The sequence below is a fragment of the Brienomyrus brachyistius genome, chromosome 1, assembly GCF_023856365.1.
Source record: "Brienomyrus brachyistius isolate T26 chromosome 1, BBRACH_0.4, whole genome shotgun sequence".
NCBI classification, from domain to species: domain Eukaryota; kingdom Metazoa; phylum Chordata; class Actinopteri; order Osteoglossiformes; family Mormyridae; genus Brienomyrus; species Brienomyrus brachyistius.
The window spans coordinates 9,986,794-10,009,036 of NC_064533.1; the positions used below are offsets into that span (position 1 = coordinate 9,986,794).

At 43.7% G+C, this 22,243-nt stretch overlaps 1 protein-coding gene across 9 annotated transcripts; it reads left to right on the top strand.

Moving 5' to 3' along the window:
• The first annotated feature begins 6,325 nt into the window (after nt 1-6,325).
• On the top strand, nt 6,326-20,494 carry LOC125740324 (pendrin-like). Of its 9 annotated transcripts, none has more exons than XM_049011327.1 (20): nt 7,544-8,036; nt 8,201-8,340; nt 8,653-8,763; nt 9,076-9,257; nt 9,723-9,887; nt 10,297-10,449; nt 10,668-10,750; nt 11,077-11,224; nt 11,386-11,499; nt 11,717-11,794; nt 11,876-12,022; nt 12,263-12,369; nt 13,045-13,114; nt 13,301-13,393; nt 13,581-13,676; nt 14,320-14,544; nt 14,994-15,048; nt 15,329-15,474; nt 15,601-15,669; nt 20,394-20,494. In XM_049011327.1, exons 1-20 carry the CDS (start codon nt 7,750-7,752, stop codon nt 20,424-20,426), a joined length of 2,502 nt encoding a protein of 833 aa, XP_048867284.1. In that variant the 5' UTR covers nt 7,544-7,749; the 3' UTR covers nt 20,427-20,494. The 9 variants fall into 9 exon arrangements, with proteins under 9 accessions (XP_048867267.1, XP_048867277.1, XP_048867284.1 ...); XM_049011333.1 differs by lacking the exon at nt 20,394-20,494 and adding an exon at nt 16,039-16,796; XM_049011310.1 differs by lacking the exon at nt 20,394-20,494 and adding an exon at nt 6,326-6,473 and having other exon boundaries at nt 7,908-8,036; nt 15,329-16,796.
• The last annotated feature ends 1,749 nt before the right edge of the window (nt 20,495-22,243 follow it).

A 22,243-nucleotide genomic window follows, 5' to 3' on the forward strand; every position in this document is an offset into this window, starting at 1 on the left:
TGTCCGAATGTTTATTCCCCATGAGATCTTGTGAAACCCGAGTTTCACAATATGTGTCTCACACAACCAAAACAGGACTTTATCTTCAGAATGTTACATTAAACCTCCAACCAACATGTTCCGCTCACAAAACTCCCCTTTACTCACAGATATTTATACACACTTGGTTGCTAATGTAGCACCTCCAGCAGGTCATCATTTACATTCCTTAATGAAGTGGAGGGCTCTCAAATAGATAATGACTGGCTCAAAACATGGTCACAAGAGGAACATAGTGTCTCTCTGAAGCAGAAAAACAGCACACTTCACATAGCCAAGCACCTTTATAACAGAGAAAACAATGTGACCGTAGGGTCCTGAAGATGTTTTACAATTGGAATTTGCAGTATGTCTGCGGTATTTTCTACTTTACTAATACGGCATGTTGTTGAATGTGTCCAGCTGTTGTTTATTTACTCCTTTCCAAAAAAAATATTAGTAGATAAACTTTATTTATATAACATTTTAACAGCTTCTGCTGACCAAAGTGCTTTACATATGCAAAGGAATAATAATAACGGAGTATATACAAAAAACAGGTTCCTAAGCCAACACACCTGAACCCCTCTTTAAAACAAATGATTAATACAATTGTCAAATGAATTTAAAAATGTCTTCATCATCATTTAAACTGAGAATTCTTCATTTGCCCTCAAAACAGCTGTGATGTCAGTAGTGCATTGTGTGCATCGAAAAAGCAGTACAATCTTCTACAAACGGCAGCCCAGCTGACAAATGCCTCAAACAGTGTATGAAAGGGAAGGGGTAGATGATGCCTTATGGATAAGTTGACGGGTGGGCAGATGGATGGATGTGAAATTCAACCTCTGATGGGGAATCCCTTCTATGATTTCAACAGCATAGCCATTGGAGGGAGTAGTTGCAGTCAATCCAATCAAATTGTCTGGACTTCACTGTGAAATGCTACAGTTTCATTCTGCTGAAGAGAGCTTAGAGCCATTGGGCAGGGTGCCAAAGCCAGAGGACGCAGTAGTAGCCTCTTTGGGCCATACCCTCCACTTGGAGAATCGCACATTCTTCACATTGTGTGCTGTGCCCCCCAGTGGTGTAGTTTGTAGTGCAAGACATCAACATACACCACGTAATAATATAATGTGCAGTCTTGATAGTGTTCATTTACTATGTGTCCTTTGATTAAATGGTACCCCCTTTCAGGGTGTCCCTTGTCCAGTGCACTCTGCTTCCATAGGCTCCAGGATCATGGCACAGTAAAGGCATGAGTAGCTGTACCAACACAGCTAATCAGTGGCTTAAGATAATGATACATTTGCTCTGACTGCCTGCAATTTAGCTATGTATCTAGTAGGACACCACACAAAATGAGCGGCAACTAGTCCTTGTTTGAATAAATGCTGATAACTGATACACCTTAAAGAGATAACAACACCACTCCACAGAATTAGATATAGTCTTCCATTAAATATAGTGTGCCAAAATCAGGTTATTATTCAACAGTTTAAGTATGTACCTATACAGTAAAGAGGCAGTCAACAACAGCCGTGTATTTTGACAGCCGAAATTACCCTGCATGGTACACATCGCGGTGAACTTAAACGAATCCTTCAACAACGATGTATCTCCATGCACTGATGCCTTCCTTGAATTTATTGAATTATGTTGCTTGTTGACAGTTGTACAGCACTTCGTAATCCCTGTCGCAAATGATGTACCCCTGGTTTAAATACCCGCCCCTTTCATTAAAGTTTTTAATAGCGGCTGTAGTTGGTAACAGGAAACCTTTACGCACGAGACAGAGAGAACTCACCAAAAATCCCCCTTCAGCGGCCTCCGTGGGTGACTCCCCCATAAACCCCAGCTTTCAGGTCCTATTATCGCCACAATAAACGTTTACTATCCTGTAAGGAGACCCCACGGGCAAAGAGGGGACGATTTACAGCTGAACTTAATAACGCAATATGTAGTTAAATAAAATGATGCCCTCCTTTCGAGAGCGAGACGCCACCGCACGTCAGCGAAAAAGGACGCGTTAAAAGCGAATATTCGGGTTTTGCTTTTGATACGTTAGGCGGACTTCGTGTTGGGTGTTATTTTTGACCATATGAACGTGAGCGCATTGACATTTGTAAAATCGCACAAATTGGTAATGATTTTATATTTTACACCGCCCACGCTTTTCTCTGAGTTTTGTCTGAAGAAATATGCTTCTTTTCCAACGTTAACAGAATAGCAGTAAATTCCAGGATGCACTTCGCTTGGGGTACGCTGTCCGTTGTGGGCGTGGCTTCTCCGTCGCTTAGAGTGATTCTACACGGGGGGCGTGGTGTCCCCGGCGTTAAGATTAACGCGCTTTGTATATAGATTTGAAATACGTTTCGATGTATTTGTCCTGGAGTCCATAAACATTCCGTTTATATGGAACGATTTATTCATCGTTTTCTTCTGTAATTTATCTTTGTTGCCACAAGGCTACCCATATAAAGGGTTTATGAATGGTCTATAATCTGGTTATTAATTGTGTTGCAACATTTTGTAAATTATTAATAGACAATTTTAAACAAGTTATAACACAGTTTTCTTGTTATTAATGAGTTACTACCTTTTACAAGTGGCAAAAGGGAGCCTTATTGTAAAATGCTACCTTATTCTACTAGTGGGTTTGCACTAATGTCATCGTAAGATGATCGGATGTGGAAATGAACAAGAGAAGTCACTAGATGGCGCTGTTCTCCGGTTTTATACCCATTGATCTGGAATAGAACCAAGATAAGACACCCCCCCCCAGCTGTGTCCAGGATAATATCTGTTTGAAAGTTGACTGATGGCGTTGTTTTCACATAAGCTTATGCCCATTTTACATTTATAAATGTAAGGGTGGTCGCCAACCTGGACTTGTCCTTTTTCTGGTACCTAAAATTCCTGCCGTGGTCTAGATTTCGCTTAATATTTGTTTTAACATAAGCTTTTTACAGTCAGAATACTTTCTTTGCCCATATTTGCGTTGCTTTGACGCCTCTCTTTGCCCCCTACCCCGGTTTCCTATTTTTTTTTATATCAAAATATGGGCACTCTAATAAATGAACACTTTTTAACTAAAAGTTATTCTGTGCCAGACTGACGTGCCGTTATGAATTACATATGTTTTACAATTGACGTTTAGTAATTTTACATGTTAACACGTTGCCATTGCGAAAACTACCCGAAGCTTATGCACGCGTTGCCGTCGCATGTATATATTCTAATAATTTGATTAGATAAATGACTGACAAAATTATACTATTGTTATTGACAGCTGAGCAAGGTCGTAATTATAATTATACATATTATTCAGATGTGCTCACAATCCCCCCCCCCCCCCCCCCGAAATATATATTAAAATTACGGCCTCGATCGCCTATAATGTTGACTCCATGGTCTTGCAACTAAGATTCTCTTACTGTTGCCTGTAACGCTTGAGCCTCACGTGACGTCTGCTATACACCGCAGGCGCCGCATCATCTGCGCACATGAGGAGTGTTTTAACGCTAAAATACTTACGTTTAGATTTACGTTTAGATACTGCGGTTTCTCATAACGGCTGTTCACTGAATAGGTGGCGAGTATGTTGATTCCTTAAAGTCTAAGCAAATTAGGCTTTTATCAAACAATGGGCTAGGATTTTCACCACACTTTACTGTCTAAGTTATTTTTTACAAAGTACTTTATTACTTTGTTTTATCAGTGAGATAATGTGGGTAATTTTTCACAGAATTTAAAACAGATGTTATTGATTCACAACGCAAGATGATCATGCTGATTTTTTTCTTTAGAGTACTGGCACCTCGTAGTATCTGCTGGTAGCGATAGCGAATAACAAGAGGGGCAGCAAGACCTCTTTTTCTACACTTAAAGCACTATTTCAACAGAAGTCAAAAGTTACAGACATGGTTGCGAATTCTTTCATCCTGGGAGTAGGATCTGTGTCATAAAAGATAACTTAATAAATGTAGAGCCTTATCTAAGAGGATATGTTGTCACACTGATACCTTGGCCAACATCAGAAATTTCACCCATAAAAGATGACGTAAGTGCAATGAAATTGGGAACTGTTGACATCACGGGCACTGAACTGCAGATCTGGTCTCAATACAAGGCACTTAGACAGTGACTATGAAATAATTTTTTAAAACAAAGCAACTCCGTAACCGGCACCTCTATTACATCACTGGTTTAGCCCCTGCTGTGAATTTGTTCAAAATAATGTCTTCCAAACAAAATCAAGCTACATCCACTTCATACTGGATGCTTTTAAAAAAGACGTCAGCTTTAACTTTGACATTTTATTTATCTTTTTGACGTTTTATTTTGTTTATTTCTTGTTTTTGTCTGGACATTTTACAGATCATTACTTCTGAAAAGTGGAGGTGGAGTTTGAGAAAAAGGAAATATGAACGTCACAAAATAACAGGGACCCAGGCACTGCCGTCCCAAATAATTATGCACGTCACCTACCTAAGGATGTTGCTGCACAATGCTTTCTGGTACATCTGTGACTTCTAGTTTTTTTAGCATGGAAAGTCAGGAGAGAGATTAGCCACATAGCAATAGCAAGGATCAGGGTGGAGGTATTTGTACAAATTTAGGCATTTCCTCTCTTAAATACAGCATGACACAAAGCAGCCCATGCCTCCTAACTCCAGCTGGCTCGCTTCGGTCATCAATTTGCCCTTCTAGGGTTCTGTTGTGGTTTTTGTTTTGTACCTTATTGTTCCACATTAATTAGCCTTGCATTATAGTACAGTACTAGTGTCTGGTTTAGGTCTCCTGGTTTTGATGTCTGATAAGCTTTCTAGTGCTGTTAATGAGCCTCGCCTGTTGCTTGTTGTCCTGTCCTTTCTTTGATTGGTTATTTGGATATTGTTTTCACCTGTCCTGTGTTGTCTTGCTACCCTTGTGTTTATTTAAGTATCTATTCCTGTGTTGTATGTTGATCAGTGAAGGTTACTTTGTCTTTTTCTTGTTGCACTGCACTGCACTGCACTGCACTGCACTGCACTGCACTGCACTGCTCCCCTCCCCTCCCCTCCCCTCCCCTGCCCTCCCCTCTTGTTTATCATCTGTGGTGTCTAAGTTAATTCTTGGTGTCCCTGTTTGACCTTTTGTGGTCCCTTTTATGTTGTGCTTTTTCTAGTGTGTTCCGCTTTTTTATTGAACCCTTTGTCTAGAGCAGTAAGTAGATCGTCCTCTTCTTTTCCTGGCCGCACCAGTCCCTGGGTCCGTAGAACATTTTTTTTTGAAAGAGACCCCTAGGGGGAAATATGTATTTTTATATCCCAGGCGATCTTGCAGGTTTTCAGTAAAGAAAATGTGGTACATGAAGCAGACGAGTTTCTTGTGCAAAGCTGTTTGATAACTTTTTTTTTCCCCTTACCCCTGACTTCTAAGCAATTCTCCCAATAAATGATTCCTTGGCCACAGTAGAGTGGTGGAGAGTAAAGCAGTTCTAGGCATCGTCCTTATCACACACACACAAGTAACATGGTACACCAAGTATGGTAAAATAGGGTTCTCGCATGTATGGGAAGTTGCATCCCATAGTAGGATACTATCTTCTTTTTTTTTGTTTTAGAAGGGCAACCATCTAAGATATTTTTGTCCATCACCAAAGTGCTCCTACCTTGAAAGGACAACCTAGAGGGAACTTCATGAGTTTTTCTCCACTAGATGGTTCTACTCATTGCGACCCTTTTTAAGACACATTTTCTCAGGCACCACATCACGCTAACTCACATGAAGGCGGCATTTCTTTCCATGTGAAGTGCAGCCAATAGCACTTTAGCAATGTTTTTTCAACCATGGTGTCATCTGGGGGGGGGGGGGGGGGATTGGGAGGAGTTTCCACCCTGAGTCCAGCAGTGATTTTTTGATGTGGGTGTGGGTCAGACACAGTACCTTGGGTGGATGTTGTATTATGGCCTGCCAGGTGTCTGCAGCCATTAGATTTACTATGTCACTACAGAGATCCCATTTAACGTAACTGAGTAATTCATGTAGATTCGCTGCTTCACAGTTTTTTTTCTGCAGATACGAATACAGAGGGACAAACGAAAATACAGAAAAATACACAGTTTCATATCTTAAGGTTCTGTACCCATACCCACGTGCTGCAGAGCCTGGCTTTTCCCTGCAAACAAACACACCTGTGTGGCTCCTCCCCCTCAATGGGTCTGCTGGGCCCAACAGCAGGTGCAGTTCGCTCCAGCTCTTGAAACATCAGGTCTCTCCCACGCCTCCCCCACCCTCCACCACTTAAAAGGCGAACCCCCAGCCCCCCCATCCCGTATGCTCCCACAGAAACTCAGCCCAAGTGGGAGAACACACAGGTGAAACAGGAGGAATCAGCCTTCGAGTTCTCTCCGGTGTCGTGCCTCGCTTTGCAGAAGCAGGGAGGGCAGAACTTCATCACGTTGACGCAGGTAAGTTTCTAGATGCCCTGATCTTTACGTCCCTTTCGGGTGTGATGGACACTGCTACAAATAGATGGCGTACAGTTATGTCTGTTCACTCTCCGGCATCTTTTTTTGACGTGCGGCAAATATAAAGCTATGAAATAAATAAAAAAAGAAGTCCTACATTTAAAGACAGGTTAAAGGCATGGTTTCATAAGAACACCTTTAGAGAATTTCACACCACATCATTTGCACACAACACCTTTGGTTTTTACCGTCTTTGCCCAAAAGCACATCTTTGTAATACAAAGTTAGTTAGGGAATAAACCTGGGCTGCTTCAAACACAAATCCAGCCATTTATCGTGGGCCGTGGTGCTGGAAGTTTTTCTGATAACATGTAGAATTTAGCAGGATAAAAGCTATAGGAACAGGGGGATCCTAAGAATGAGATAGATGTCAGCTGAACTCCCTGATGTTTCACCTGTTGGAAAAAGGGCGGCGTGTTCCTCCAGGTAACAATTAAACCTTTTTTATTTGAGGTAGCCCACAGGGTCCTAAAAGCTGGTTTCGGGTTCCCCATCGCTCTCCCTTTCATGGCCTTTCTGGAATATATTCAGGCCATGAAAAACTAACTCCTGTAAACAAGGGGAGAGCTACGTAGGCTGCACAGTGCATTCTGAGCCGGTGACCTTCTCTCAGGACCAGGAGCTTGGTTTCTGTTGCACTTTGTCTATCTCCGGCTGAGTCTCTCACAGCAGAACACAAAGTGCTCTTCAAGCCCCCCAGTACGGAGCTCCCCAGGTATGACACAACAGTCTCCCCGCAGCTGTCTCGCCGCACCTTTTATCGGAAATGTAACCTTTCCTTTTCATATCGGGAACAGCATGCTCTGCTCTTGGACTGGCAGTGAACATGGGCTGGTGCACGAGGGCCCAAAGCGGGGGTGTGTAGCACCTTACGTTTCTCTGGGGGGGGGGTTAACTCTATCTAGGGCACTAGGGAGATTTCACAGATCTCACCCTCTGTATCAGTACTCAACAGACATCCTCTTTAGTACTTGAATTTCACATTATGTGTTTCACTTGCGATCTTTTAATTCCCTCTAATCAGTCTCCATTAAGAATGAACCCATACTTGCCCAGATGACCTCTTCACCCTTCGTCCTGCTTAGCACAAGCTCCTATTGGCTCTTCCTTTTCTCAGTAACGTCCTGGCCCCTGCTCTTGTCATTAGCGTTTGCACGCCTTGCCTTCCGTCCTCGCGTCCTATCAGGTGTTTCCCATCTCTCACGAGAAATTCCACATGCTTTCCGACATGGAAATGCAAGTCTCCTACTCCCCACTTCCGCCTCCTCCCCCACACACCCCTAGTCCTTTTCAGCCGACCCCTCCCCAATCCTCTTCCCAGAGTGCACACATCGGCTTCTCCTTACTTAACCTGTATATGTGTCTCCTATTCAGCATGAATCCTTCAGCCAACCGCTACCTGGTGTCCCGGCCCATCTATTCCAACCAGGAGTTTGAGCAGGATAACGAGCGTAACGTACAGGAGAGTGCCACCTGGTGGGAGCGGCTTGGCAGGTCCTGTGGGTGAGTCGACCAGTTGCCCATGGCATCCCCAGAAAGGGAACATGTTGTCGGGTTAATGCAGTGACATAACATTGCTACAGATAAAAGGTTTTTTGCTGTTGGGAGTGATTCTCTGACTGCAGCATATGTGTTTTACAGTGAGGTATGTTGGGTTTTACCAACAGATGCACAGATAAGACAGCTCTGAGACTGCTTAAACGGATCTTCCCAGTCGTGGATTGGATCTCCAGATACCCAATCAGGGAGTGGCTGCTCAGTGATGTCATCTCTGGAGTCAGCACAGGGCTGGTGTGTAGCTTGCAGGGTGAGTATTACCGGCTGCTGACAGATGAATAGTTAGATACTGTGTTGGGGGGGTCATTTTTCTCCAGTGTTACTGTGTTGTAAAAGTCTGTTATACAGTACAAGTATCAGCACTATATGTTTTATATACGTGTAAAATATGGATATGATTTGATTTAGAGTCACACTTTAATGTTACAGTATGGTGGTCTGAGTGTAAGTTTCATGTTTAATGACTAATGATACGCTGTAGGGGGCGCTACTCTGCGGCTTTTTATACTGCATCAGTAGTGATGTGACTCCCCCAAATGCTGACCCTGCCTGTGTCCCTCAGGCTTGGCATATGCTCTGCTGGTGTCTGTGGCCCCTATCTACGGGCTCTACTCCGCCTTCTTCCCCATCCTCACCTACTTCCTGCTAGGAACTTCCAAGCACATCTCTGTTGGTGAGCTCCTTCCCCCTCCTCCCACCCCAAAATACTGCAACAGTCAACAGCCATCAGCCAAACCTTTATGCTCTCCTTTAATGTTTTAATTCAGTAATGGCACTTCTTGCTGGATGCTATCAGTGCACCAAGGTGGCAGTGATTTTGTGTTTGTTCTAATAATTGTTGATGTAGCATTTTTGAATTACATGACTACATGTGTTGAGACAATCAGAGCCTTTGATTCATAACGGCAAGGACAGTGAACCTCATATATACCTATAAGATTACAGTTCACCCACATTCAACCTGTCCACCCCCCCCCACCCTCAGGACCATTTCCAGTAACCTGCCTGATGGTGGGCTCCATGGTATTGACCCTTGCCCCTGATGACAACTTCCTGCTTCCTCTGAATGACACCAATATGAACCGGACGACTGTAGATGTGGAGGCCAGGGAAGCACAAAGAATTTTGGTAGCCAGTTCCATGACAGTGCTGATCGGTTTGTTTCAGGTAAAACCACTTCCACACTGAAAAGCAAACTGTAAACACAAACTAAGTCTGTCATTTTTCATTAATCGTTTAATTGTTTAAATAATGGTAAGCTTTAAGGTAACATGGCACTAAGAAATAAATCTATTTGTTGAAAGTCATATGAGTAATAGTGTGTCAAATAAGTAAAAGTCAAAATAATTGTCAAATTACTGAAACTTTATATCATAGAATCCATCCATCCATTTTCCAAACCCCTTATCCTACTGGGTCGTGGGGGGTCCGGAGCCTATCCCGGAAGCAATGGGCACGAGGCTACATCATAGAATCGTTATGGAAAAACAATAAATCAAAGGGATTTTGGCTACTTCTGTGATCGATGTATCATGCATTTGAGGGGAAAATGAGACGCCTCTCTGGAAACAAAGCTGGCTTAGTTCTCTGAAGGGACTGTCCCTGCTACGTGCTCCATGCTGGTCTTTCCAGGTGGTAATGGGGCTTCTGCAGGTGGGCTTCCTGGTGCGATACCTGTCAGACCCTCTTGTTGGGGGATTCACCACAGCTGCTGCCCTCCATGTGCTCGTCTCCCAGATGAAGACCATCCTTTCCGTGCAAACCGGTAACCACAATGGAGTCTTCTCCATTGCATATGTGAGTCCTCTGAGCAGCCAGCGAGATTTTGGTTTATGTGCCCCATGCATGTGGAATTGTTGCGTTTTTTTCCCCTCATTAACACAAAAATTAAAAATAGGAATAACTCTTATCTGCGCATATATCATCATCAGACTTCCTAAACTGAATAAAACAGGGTTCTGGTCCATATATTGTTTCAGTTGAAAGATGTTCCATATAGACCACGTCTAACTCACATCTTCCTCCTCCTTACACCTTCATAAAGAACATTTGTGTTGCTTGTCCCTGTCTTGCTCCTTTGTGTAAATGCTCACCATTAACGAGTACTGTCTAGCCTTCATGGTGTCCCTTATCCCCTAGTTACTTCCCTTGTGGTGTTTCAGTAACCCCTCCTTTTCTATTTGATTTCTTACCATCACTGGTCTAGATACTGACTGATGTATTTAGAAACATCAGGCAAACCAACGTGGCTGACCTTGTGGCAGGCCTGTTGACCATCGTCATAGTGATGGCGGTGAAGGAAGTCAACACCAAGTTCCAGCACAAGATCCCGGTATCCATTCCTATTGAAGTCATTGTGGTGAATATCTCATGGTGCCATATACTGTAACCGTTGTAGTGCTGGTTGACTGGTGACATTTCAAGACAGAGATCCTGCTATCGTCCTCATCACCACCTCTTACTCTTGAGTTTGTAGAAATCATAAAAAGGAACTGCTATATTATGGCCCCCTTGTAATATTTTTCCTCTTCCGTGACATGCTCCACTTGGCCCCACCCCTCCTGGCGGTTCTGCAAGACCGTGATTGCCACTGGGATCTCCTATGGGGTAAACCTGGACTCGCGCTATGGCGCCAGCATTGTGCGCAGCATCCCCGCGGGGTAGGAGGGCTTCCTGTTACCCTTCCTGTCACCCTTCCAGTTACACTCTTCCTGTTACTGCTCTCTGTCCATGGTGGAGTAGAAGCTTGTGGTCTTTCAGAACATTTTCAGTCAAACCAAATTTATTGAACAATTCCTGCTTTTATGCCACTGATATGCCTTAAATATTGTAGTACTGTAGTACAGAAACACCCCCTTCAGTCATTTGATTTGGCCAGCAACTCAATCAGTCCAGTACAGCAAGTGAAAGATGAGATCAATCAGTATTGCGTGTGTTTCTCTGAGAAGTGGTTGATGATGTGTGCCTCTGTCACCTACATTGTCAGGTTCACTGCTCCTCGTCCTCCTGATCAGAGCCTCTTCTGGCAGATGCTGGAATCAAGTTTCTCCACGGCTGTGGTGAGCTACGCTCTGGCTGTCTCAGTGGCCAAAGTCTATGCTGCCAAACATGACTACATCATCGATGGCAACCAGGTGGGCAAGGCCCCAGACTTCTTCTAATCATTACAGTAGGGTTTGATCATTACAGTAGGGTTTAACTGTAAGACATTTGACGCATAGGGTTTGGTCATTTTAGCAGGGTTTGACTGTGAGATATGATCTTTATAGCTTGTTCCTTCTTCTCCTTCTCTAAGGAGCTGATAGCATTTGGCATTAGCAATATCTTCAGCGGCTGCTTCTCCAGCTTTGTGGCCAGTACAGCCCTGTCTCGCACTGCAGTGCAGGAGAGCACAGGGGGAAAGAGCCAGGTATGCCTCGACCACAAATGCACCTACAATTACTCAAGCAATTAATGATTTTGGGTAGGTTGGAAGCAATCATATAATTCATTAACTCATTATATTCCTGCATGCTGCTAGCGTAAGCATGTAGACTAAAATGATGATCGTGGGTCATTATGGAATTCACTGCCCATGTTGCAGTTTGTTGACATGATTACCATGTAACTGATTAACTTTGCTGCAGGTCGCTGGCATGATCTCGGCTCTCGTGGTCATGATAGTGATTTTGGCACTCGGTCACCTCTTGGAACCTCTGCAGAAGGTGGGTTGAGATTCTGGAGACATGTAAAATGAGATTCCACCTGCATCATCACACTGATCCCGGGCCCTGTTTGTTCCTCAGTCGGTGCTGGCTGCCATCGTCATCGCTAACCTCAAAGGAATGTTCAAACAGGTTCTGGACGTTCCGGTTCTGTGGCGGCAGAACAGAGCCGACTGTGTGAGTCCCTGGCAAACTGGAGCAGGACCCAGCATAACACAGTTGATTCCTGTAAACAATACCAGTTCATATCTGGCTCTGTCATATATCTAACTGTATGAGTTATATGCAGTAAAAACAAACCTGCACTATGATAACAGAGATTAAAATGAATATCATCACAACCAGTCATTTACAGGCTTTTTTAAAGGTTTATTATCAGAATCATGTTTCATTGTTTTGGTGTTCAGCTCTAACTAGCCTCAACCTTGATCCTTAATGATATCCTTTACTGTGATGTTGTTGCTCCAGCTAATCTGGATTGCCACCTGCCTGGCATCTGTTGTTTTGGGGCTCGATGTTGGTCTGCTGACTGGCCTGGTCTTTGAGATGGGCACCATTGTCATCAGGACTCAGTTGTAAGTCATAAATGATTTGTGTCACATTTGTCGGGTGCTATAGGAAGCTGATCTATATGTATTATATTTATAAACATATGTTTATATATATATATATATATATATATATATATATATATATATCACGTATATGCAGGAGTAGTTTTTGTATATTAGTTTTTCTTAAGTAAATATTGTTCTTTCACTGATGATGAAGTTTATCATACTAGTTACAGTCAATGACACAATAGTTGAGGCAAGAACAAGACCCATGAGTGTTCGCTGCACGGTTTGAAGTAAACATGCTTAGAAATGGAAACAAATTCTGCAAATTGGTTTCAGGCGGAGCCCTGTGCCATAGGCAGCCCCTGGTGATCTCTGTGGCTCCCATTATGTTCGGATTTTGCCCTTATGAAACAGCTGATAAGTTGCTGTAAATCTTCAACAGTGGAACAAATAAAAAATCTCCATAGTCTGACATGAGTGCACACTTTTCAACCCCTACATAAGGAAGCAACACATAGCAGCTGGGTGAGGGAGGGCCTCACACTATATTAACAGCCTGGAGTGTTTTATGTCCTTTCAGTATATTTGCGCAGACTGTGATGATGATGGCAGTGGAGAGGCAGATACAGAAAAAGAAAATGCCCGTCATTTCCAAACATAACCGCAAAACTTTCCCTTCTGTCATCGAAGCCCCACATGTTCAACCCTTGGGAGTGTTCCTGGTACCGACATCTACAGAAACAAGAAGGACTACAAGAGTGTGAGTCCCGCTGCCATGCTGGTCTGTGAGGTCCACTCTTAACCCTACGATGGCCCTTGTCCTCCTGTGGCTCTTTTTCTGAGCAAGCGAAATTCCAGCATCCGTAGAGTACGTCCCCGTGGGTCGGATCATGCAGAGGCGCTGAGCAGGAATCCCAGACTGATGAGGAATGCCTCTTACTCCTAGGTTGTGGAGGTGGCTGGAGTGACGATCTTTAAGTGCAATGCGCCCATCTACTTTGCCAACATCGACTACTTTAAAGAGCAGCTCAGAACAGCGGTAGGTGTCTATTGAGTAGCTAGTGGGGGTTAGCAGGTTCTAGAATAATTATGCAACGTTCAACCTAGCAACAAGGGCCTTAAAGAAACTTTAAGCTATGTGATAGCTTCTTAAAGGGCCCATTCACTAAGTGGGATCCGTTTAAAACATTCATGAGACCAAGGTCTGGATTTATCGTTCTACATAGGTTGGCTTTGATGCTGTCCGTGTGTTCAAGAAGAGGAACAAGGCACTGTACAAGATCCAAAAACTGATTAAGAAGGGCCAGCTGAAGCCCACTGAGGTGGGATTAAGCCAGAGTCCTCAATATTCACTTTATCACCTCTTAATGATCAACCTGTCTGTTTGGATCTTAGTGCAGTGGAAAATTTTCCACGAGACTTTATCGATTCATCTCTTATCAAGTGTTATGGACAGTTTTCCGTTGTCATCCAGTATGAAACTTACCTCTCTTATCAAGGACTAATAATAGTTATGTCCTGCCCATCTTGTCTACCTAACCCTCCTGTCTCCTTCCTCACGTGGCCCTGATGAGCCACATCTGTTGCTTGTTACCCCTCAGTAGTTTTTGTATTTAAGTACCTGTTTGTCTTGTCAGCCCCAGTTTGGTTGACATTGCTCCTCCTGCCCGGGTCGATCCCCATATTCGACTTATAGCTCTGACCTCTCACAGTCTCCTTCATTTCCCTACTCTTGTTCAGTTCAATAAACCCCTTTGCTGTTCGTCAAAATGCAGGCCTTTGGGTCATACGTCTCACATCTTGTGACAATAGTTTCCATCACGTGATGTGCTATGTGCTCTTACAGTACATCAATTTGGACAAGTGTCCTTTAAATTAAAAAAATGTAAATAAACATCTGTCCTGTACCAGACGTATTCTTCATTTTGACTTCTTTCTCGCTGGCTTCTTCCACCTCCATCCCAGAACGGGGTCATATCTGTGAGCACGCTGGGCCAGGACAACCAGGGCTTTGAGGGTGAGCATGTGACGGCACCCCCACATGGAGAGGTTGAAGAGGCCTTCCGTGTGGACTGGACTTCGGAGCTACCGGTGCCAGTGACGGTGCCTAAGGTCCACATCCACAGTCTGGTGCTGGACTTCTCTGCCGTCTCCTTTCTGGATGTGGTGGCTGTCAAGGCCCTCAGAATGGTGCGTCCACATCCTGACCAATAATGTCCACCACTGCACCTTCGCAGCAGTCCAAGGTCCAGGAGGTGGCACTATTCAACAGCCCATTTGAGTCTCTTCAAAATCTGAACACCTTCATACACTGAACCTTTGGACAAAATCTGCAAACGGCACAACAAACATTCACCTGTGCTATGCCGTACACACATGGCTTCTCTTTGCTTTTGTTGTTTGTTTTTTCAAAGTTTTAGTTTATCAGTTAGAATGAACTATTTTTCACTTTTGGTCATTTAAAGGTCAGGTCATTTACAGGAGGAATAACCTGTGGTGCAATACTGTCCTTTCTTATTGCTCCGTAATGCATGAGAATGTAATTGATGTGTTATCTGTGCGCATTGCGACATCACAATAGTTTTATTTGCTCGTATCAGTCAGGCTCTTAGGTGCTGTATCTCTCCTCTGCCACACAGGTAATTAAAGAGTTCATTAGGATCAAAGTCAATGTCTTCATTGCAGGCTGTGACGGTACAGTGACGCACCCCTTCCTTACCACACACACATACACAGCCCAGCCCTTACACTCATGAATGGTGAAGATTAACTTAGTGATGTTGCTTGACAGGTGGTCATTTTTATGTCTTAAACATGTGTGAGACACAGACAAATACATTTGATTTGGTAACACATGTGTCTTTGTCCCAGATCAACTGATTTCCATAGCAGTAACAGATGCATAGTTTTTATTTATTTATGTGGTAAATATCTTGGACGTCTTGTTGAATTGCAAAAACCACTTGCGTCGCAGATGAAATGGTCCGGAATTTGGACTCGCTGGCCTTCTTTGATGAGGTGGTGACAAGAGACCTCCTCTTCCTGTCCATTCATGATGCAGTCCTCTTCATCAGACTACGAAGGCTGAGTCATGGTCTGCAGAATCCCATTCTGGAGAAGGCAAGTAGCATGTCCGGTATTCTTATGGTGCTGGGTGTACGGCAGGGAGCGAGATTCTGGGTGTGCCCCCACCCAAACACCGTGCATTGTCCAATGAGAGCAGCAAATGTTGACCCTACATTTCAGAATTATAAAGAAGTCAACTATTTCACCAAAGCAGAGGACCTGACTGAGACCTATGACACCCAGAACAGAGTAAGTCTTCCTTTGCAGTATTTCAATTCATTTCTTTCACTTTCATCTTTACTTGTTTTTTTTTATTCTTGAGAATTTGCACCGAGATGTATGCAACCTGTCAGTCAAGAGAAATCCAGTATGTCTGACCAGTAGTGAGCTTATATAACATATATTTTTATCATGTGTTCAGGTTCTCTTACGAAATCCAGTTCTCTCCATTGTTTTCTACTTATACAACCCAGCTCTTATATTTCTAGGTTCCCAGCTCGCCTCCACCTGTGTTTTAACAAAAAAAAAATCGTTTGACACTGGATCCCAAGGGCCTCCTGTGACTTCAGGTTCTGCAGCCTAGCAAGATTCCTGTTAGCTTTTCTCTCTTGTTCCTAGGCGATCTACGGCCTATCCTAGTGAGGACTAGGTGGGCCAAGACATTCTTCAGAACGGCGCCACAGTCTGTGCATTGTCTTTTTTGATAACTACAGACACCTTTCTCATCTTAACTGTCCCACCTGGAAAAAGCGTGTCCTACTGACCCACAGAGGAAGGGGCAGGAACACAGAAGGCCTGCTCTTTCGCCCAGGATGATGGGAAGTTTTCAAAAGCCAAGTGTGAACTCTGAAAATGCAATTCATTGAAGTAAAAAAAAACAGCTGATGTATCTTTTAGACAGAAGAGCTGTTAACAAGAAGCACTTTAGACTGTCTGTATAAACAGCCCATTTCCTACAGCAAGGTCTTTCCTGATTGCTCTGTGTTAAGCCTGTACAGAGAGATGTAAACAGCCTTTCTGATTTGCGCAAAATTGGTATTAGCCCAAAGAAGGGCGTTTTCTGCCCAGGGGTGGTTTGGTGACAGTGAGGGAGAGTTTATCCTGTTTACATGCAGGTCCAAATTTCATGCCCTTGCAAAACGTCTAACAGAACTACGTCCTCTTTTCGGTTACAATTTCTCTTAAACGGTCCTACCAAAGCAGCCTCCGTTTCTATCTAGGGATCCCCTGGATTCCCCAGGATTTCCACAATATACAGTAACACACTACATGTACCACTGACTTCTGTGGGGAAAATGCTGGCAATAAGTCGAGCCTAATACCACAGAAGTCTTATTGGATTGCGTTTGGGATTTGTAAACACTGTCACATTCCTTTACAGGCAGAAACTTCCACTTCACAGTTTGTGTGTTTCTTAAGGTCATGAGATTACTGCTTTTGTCCAGTCTGATAACATTGAATGTGAGATCATGGGGGAAGATATTAAGCTGTTAAATAATGTAATTTAATGGACAGTGTATTATGTAAGGATGTGCAGAGATGGTTTGTGTAATGGCAAAGGCATTATGTCTGAAATTTGCCAGATTTTTTGTATTTTGAACCTAGCTGCAATGAATTACTCATTAAAAGGCAGGTAGTATGAACTTCCCCGGAGCATTTTAAATGTTTACCTTTGAAGGTGACTAATGTTTATTTATTTATCTGACTGGTCCTATGAAAGGTCTTGAGTCATATTAAAAATGCTGAACTACACAGAGACACATTGAAACACCCTGAAACACTGAAATATGCTGAGATACACCAAAACGCACGTGAAACACTCTTAATAATGCAGTGATTCACCAGAAAATACATGAATCACAAACATGCAAAGCACATCAAAGCACAACACCATGAAACAAACCCAGCGGTGCAAAGCATATTGATTAGGAGAGTTTGTGTACTTTCCGAGCACATGAGATTTAAAATAAGTGATAAAAAATCACGGACCATATCTGAGACGAGCTTAACGAGTTAATTTAGGTAACCTTCGTTGTAATGAAATTAAGCAACAAACTCACAAAATAGGTTTTTTCCGACTTTCTAAGAACAAAACCAATTAGCACTCCTTTTCCTAGTATCTAGTGACCCGGAACTGTCTGGCAGATAGCTGCATGTGACGATCGCTCGGCGCGGTGTTCCTGTACATCTGCGGCTGAGCTCTGTGCCAGCTGGTGATAAGTTATCAAGCCCGCCTAAAACTGCTACGTTCTTCAGTCGCCTTCATCTTGGTATTAGCGCATAATCGTGTATAAAAGCTTATTGTCATCTAGGTTTAAAGTTTGTGTCATAAAACCACCTTTTACGCGTACAGCACCTACTGTCCCTGCGCAGACCCTCTCGGAATTCTCGGGTTGTGCGCAAATGGCGTAACGTTGCCAATGTTAGTGCAAGGCAGGGTTAACATATTACTGGATAGACGTTAGAAACAAAAAATCGGGTGTGACTCGGAAGAAACAAAAGCTTCATAGTGTCAGTCGAAATTTCTTATCGAACACCTCCAAAGAGATTTAATAAAGATCACACGCCAATGTATATATCATTCCGCCATGATAAATTATATGCCGAGGAAATGATTTATAGTAGGAAAATACACGTTTTTATCTGACTAATACGTCCGTTATCACTTCCATAATTACTAGTCATAGATAGTGAAGAATTAACTTTTAGGCAGTGGAAAAAAAAACTCAGTATATGTGTAACGTTTTTAGATGTGACGTAACTAAAAAGTCAACTGCATTTTCAGCTTTGTCCCCTCACATCACAGTCCAATAACACAATTTGCATACAGTGATGGACTGAAAATAGGTTTACTGCATCTTCTCACTGGATTAGTGGTACTGGATATTGGACGGAAATATAAAGGTCTTTGTGTAAAGTAATGTAACCAAATAGTGGGAATTAGCTAGAAGGTCAGCCTTCAGATCATGATTGATGGGTTGGTGTAGTTTGGCCATTTGCTGCGCATTGCAGAGCATCATGGATGCATGCTCCGCTCGTGGCCCCAGGATCAGCTCAGAGCCATGCTCCGCTCGCCACCCCTGGATCAGCTCAGAGCCATGCTCCGCTCGCCACCCCTGGATCAGCTCAGAGCCATGCTCCGCTCGTGGCCCCAGGATCAGCTCAGAGCCATGCTCCGCTCGCCACCCCTGGATCAGCTCAGAGCCATGCTCCGCTCGCCACCCCTGGATCAGCTCAGAGCCATGCTCCGCTCGTCGCCCTGGGATCAGTTCAGAGCCATGCTCCGCTCGCCACCCCTGGATCAGCTCAGAGCCATGCTCCGCTCGTCACCCCTGGATCAGCTCAGAGCCATGCTCCGCCCATTATTCCCTGTTCTCCTTGCCACCCTCGTTGTTTCTACAGCTCACCGTCTATGTGCATTACAGCCAGTGAGGAGCGGCATTACTGACCCGGCACATGAGATATCCGGCCCTGGGCTGAAAAGGCCAGAGAATAAATGAGATACAGCACATGTTCCAATATTTACGGCACACATTTCAGCTGCGGAGATAAAGGGGAGCCGGAGTGATATGACGATCGACCCAGCTTGGTATAATCCACATCCCACTGCCAGCTTCACGGCAGAGTGACAAATTCAGGGAAAGCACCACCCTCTTATTCTTCGCCTCCCCCCCCCCCCCCCCCCCCCCCGTTTTCACAAAGGAAGGTACGGTTTTTGGTTTTAGACTAGCATGGTATTTTATATTTAAAGTATATTAAAATGGATTTAATGTTAAAAATATGTCAATACACTGAAGGGGTGATTGGGCAACACAAGATGAGGTGTATCCATGTATGTTTAGCATGTTTTTATACGCAAACATCTTCAGATCATTTTAATTGCAAGCCTGACCCGTTGCAAACAGAAGTGGAAACGCTGAGTCAAAAGAAGTCAAAACATTGAGAGACGTTCAGTGTAGATGCCATTTCATGCTATTGACTCTGGAAAAAATTTTCAGATGTGAACAACAACCAGTTGCTTTAACGGAAATGTATTCAGGCAATAATGGAAAAAAATGAATTTGGATGAAAACAACTGAGTAGCTTCTTCACACTACCACCAAACTGCAAAATGCTGAGAGATCACCAGGGTGGAAGTTGTGTGACATTAGAAATTCTCCATTAAGTGTCAGGCAATTTGCCAGTATTGTTATCTGTTAGAACAATGGTCAAGGATAAGGGGGGGTGAAGAACCTTCCTAAAAGGAGAGCAATACAGCGCCTGTTAATAATTATAGATGCGATAAGTTATAATATCGAGCTCTCCATGTATGGGACCACACAGATTCTAGGCTTCCCTCGGAGTGGATCTGGGTAACACTGGAACGACATAGAGGAAGACAACCTGACGACCGTTTGCTTTGTTACCATTGAAGTACCAGGTATCCCAACAAGGGCCAGCGTTCCGATATGCAGCTATGTGTTTTATCTACAGACACAAATCAACTCAATATACTTTTATATACTGAGTTGTTTTGTCTTGGGCTTCTTACTAGTCTAGTATTACCATTTGGAAATCAGCTCACTGCTCTGTTGTTAGCATTGTTCTTAGAGTTTAGGGCTCAATTGGCTCTGGGTCAAAGGGTTCAGTCAGTGGCCGCCTGGTTCTCTGTTTCCAGCAGCAGTGTTGGGGCTGTTGGTCTCAGGGGTCAGGGGTGGACGGCTAAGGTTGAGGTGCTCTGTCGCAGACCTTATTTATAAAGGCAAATAAATGCTTCTAATCTGTAAACAGTGAGTCTGAATGGTAAGACAAATGATAACTCTAGATGTAAAAGAATTAAAGATATCTTATCATGTAGGAGGACCTTATGGTGCAAGTAGCCTGTCTGCTGGTTTGGGTTCAGCTTAAATACCGACTGAGGTGTAGGATGGCTGCAGACGTTCTATTGAGGTGTGGTGGATCTACTGATTGCTGTGTCCATCCTCCCTACACAGGATCCTTCTAGCACCAACGGGAGATCGAGCTGAAACAATGCGGCGACCAGCACAGCCTTACTCAGTCACCAGGCCTGTGTACTCTGAGGATTCATTTGCTGAAGAGCACCAGAAAGTTTACAGGAAACACAAGACCCTGCAGGACCACGTAAAGGCGTACCTCAGGTAGGTGCTCTCCTTACCTAGAAATCTCTGAATATCTCACCTTTTCACTTTGCCAAATGCCTTTGTACAAATGTGCTTCTTTTACACTTAAAAATTCAACTTCTGTAGCATGATGGTAAAAACCTCTTGTGCCTTCCCAAGAATATTTTTAAGCTTCTCTGTTGCAGTCAAATAAATAGATGCAGAATTTAGTTACATCTCCACAGTACAGCAGGAGATCTTCAGGGACAGCTTGTGTCCTTTTCCCTGTTAGATACGCTTAGATACAAACTTATGGGCTTTGCAGGTGTGATGCCACATGCGCGAAGAGGGTAGCCTGCTCCCTGCTTCCTGTCATCGAGTGGATGCGACTTTACAATGTGAAAAAGTGGCTGGTTGGGGACCTTGTGTCAGGAGTCAGTACCGGACTGGTGTCTGTGCTGCAAGGTAGCCTTGACCTCTTCATTCCATCCTTGCAAAGTGTGGACCCTGTATAAGGATGCAATCATAACATGAATGGCTATGAAATTACAAGATGTAGCCTTGATATACTCAATTACGGTCCTAAGTGAAACAGGAGATATTGTACCTAACAAATAAACTGGAGAGAGGGGCTGCTATTTGGCCGCCTGAGTCAGAAACTCATCTTGAATCTGTCTCTTCACAATTTTATTATTTGAACATGTTCATTTATCAAAGAGATGTTGATGTTTATTCGTTAGAAGAACAGGCAGCTAACGTTCTGTTCATCTGTGACTCATCAATGGTAAACAGTTGTTCATTCACAGATGTGATATTAGTCAGCTTACTAACAAGGAACAGAGGCTGTCTAACCTCAGACCTTTCTTGATGAACAACTCTGGATAAATGTGGTTATTCTACATTTACTGCATGTTCTGTGGTTCTGTTTGAAGGCTTGTTTACACCATATGCCCCCCAAACCTCTGACTTCCAGGTCTGGCCTACTGCCTTCTTGCGTCTCTCCCACCTTGGTACGGGCTCTACACAGCCTTTTTCCCAGTCATTATTTACTTCTTCCTGGGTACCTCTAGACATATCTCCGTGGGTAAGGATGGCAATCGCTCGCATGCTGATCCTCACACTAACCCTCATGTCCATCACGTCAGCGCATTACTGAGCATATATGTGTGTTGGTCCCTCTACAGGTGCATTTCCAGTTCTGAGTCTGATGGTGGGGTCAGTTGTGACCCGTCTAGTACCGGATGACGGTCCCCCAGCCAACATTACTGGCTTTGAAGGGCTCACCAAGGACGAGCAGAGGGTCATGGTGGCAGCATCTGTTACCTTCCTCATGGGGATTATCCAGGTCAGACACCTAAACACATGAACATACCTCATTGTTGGTTTGGTGTAAAATGGATAAATTCCCCAGTTGATGGATATAATATATATAAACTTTTTTTGGTATTCTTGTCAACTTTGCTCGCTGCTAACTGGTTCCTCCCGTCTCCTAGCTGGCCTTTGGACTGGTGCAGGCTGGGTTCATAGTAACATATCTGTCCGACGTTCTGATCTCTGGCTACACCACAGCGGCTGCCATTCACATCCTGGTGTCACAGCTGAAGTTTGTTCTGGGGCTACACATAAAAAATTACACCGGACCCCTATCCCTGTTCTATGTGAGTAAGCATTGGTACATCGGACTACTTAGGACCATGAAGTGTCCAATTTTCATTTCCTGAGGA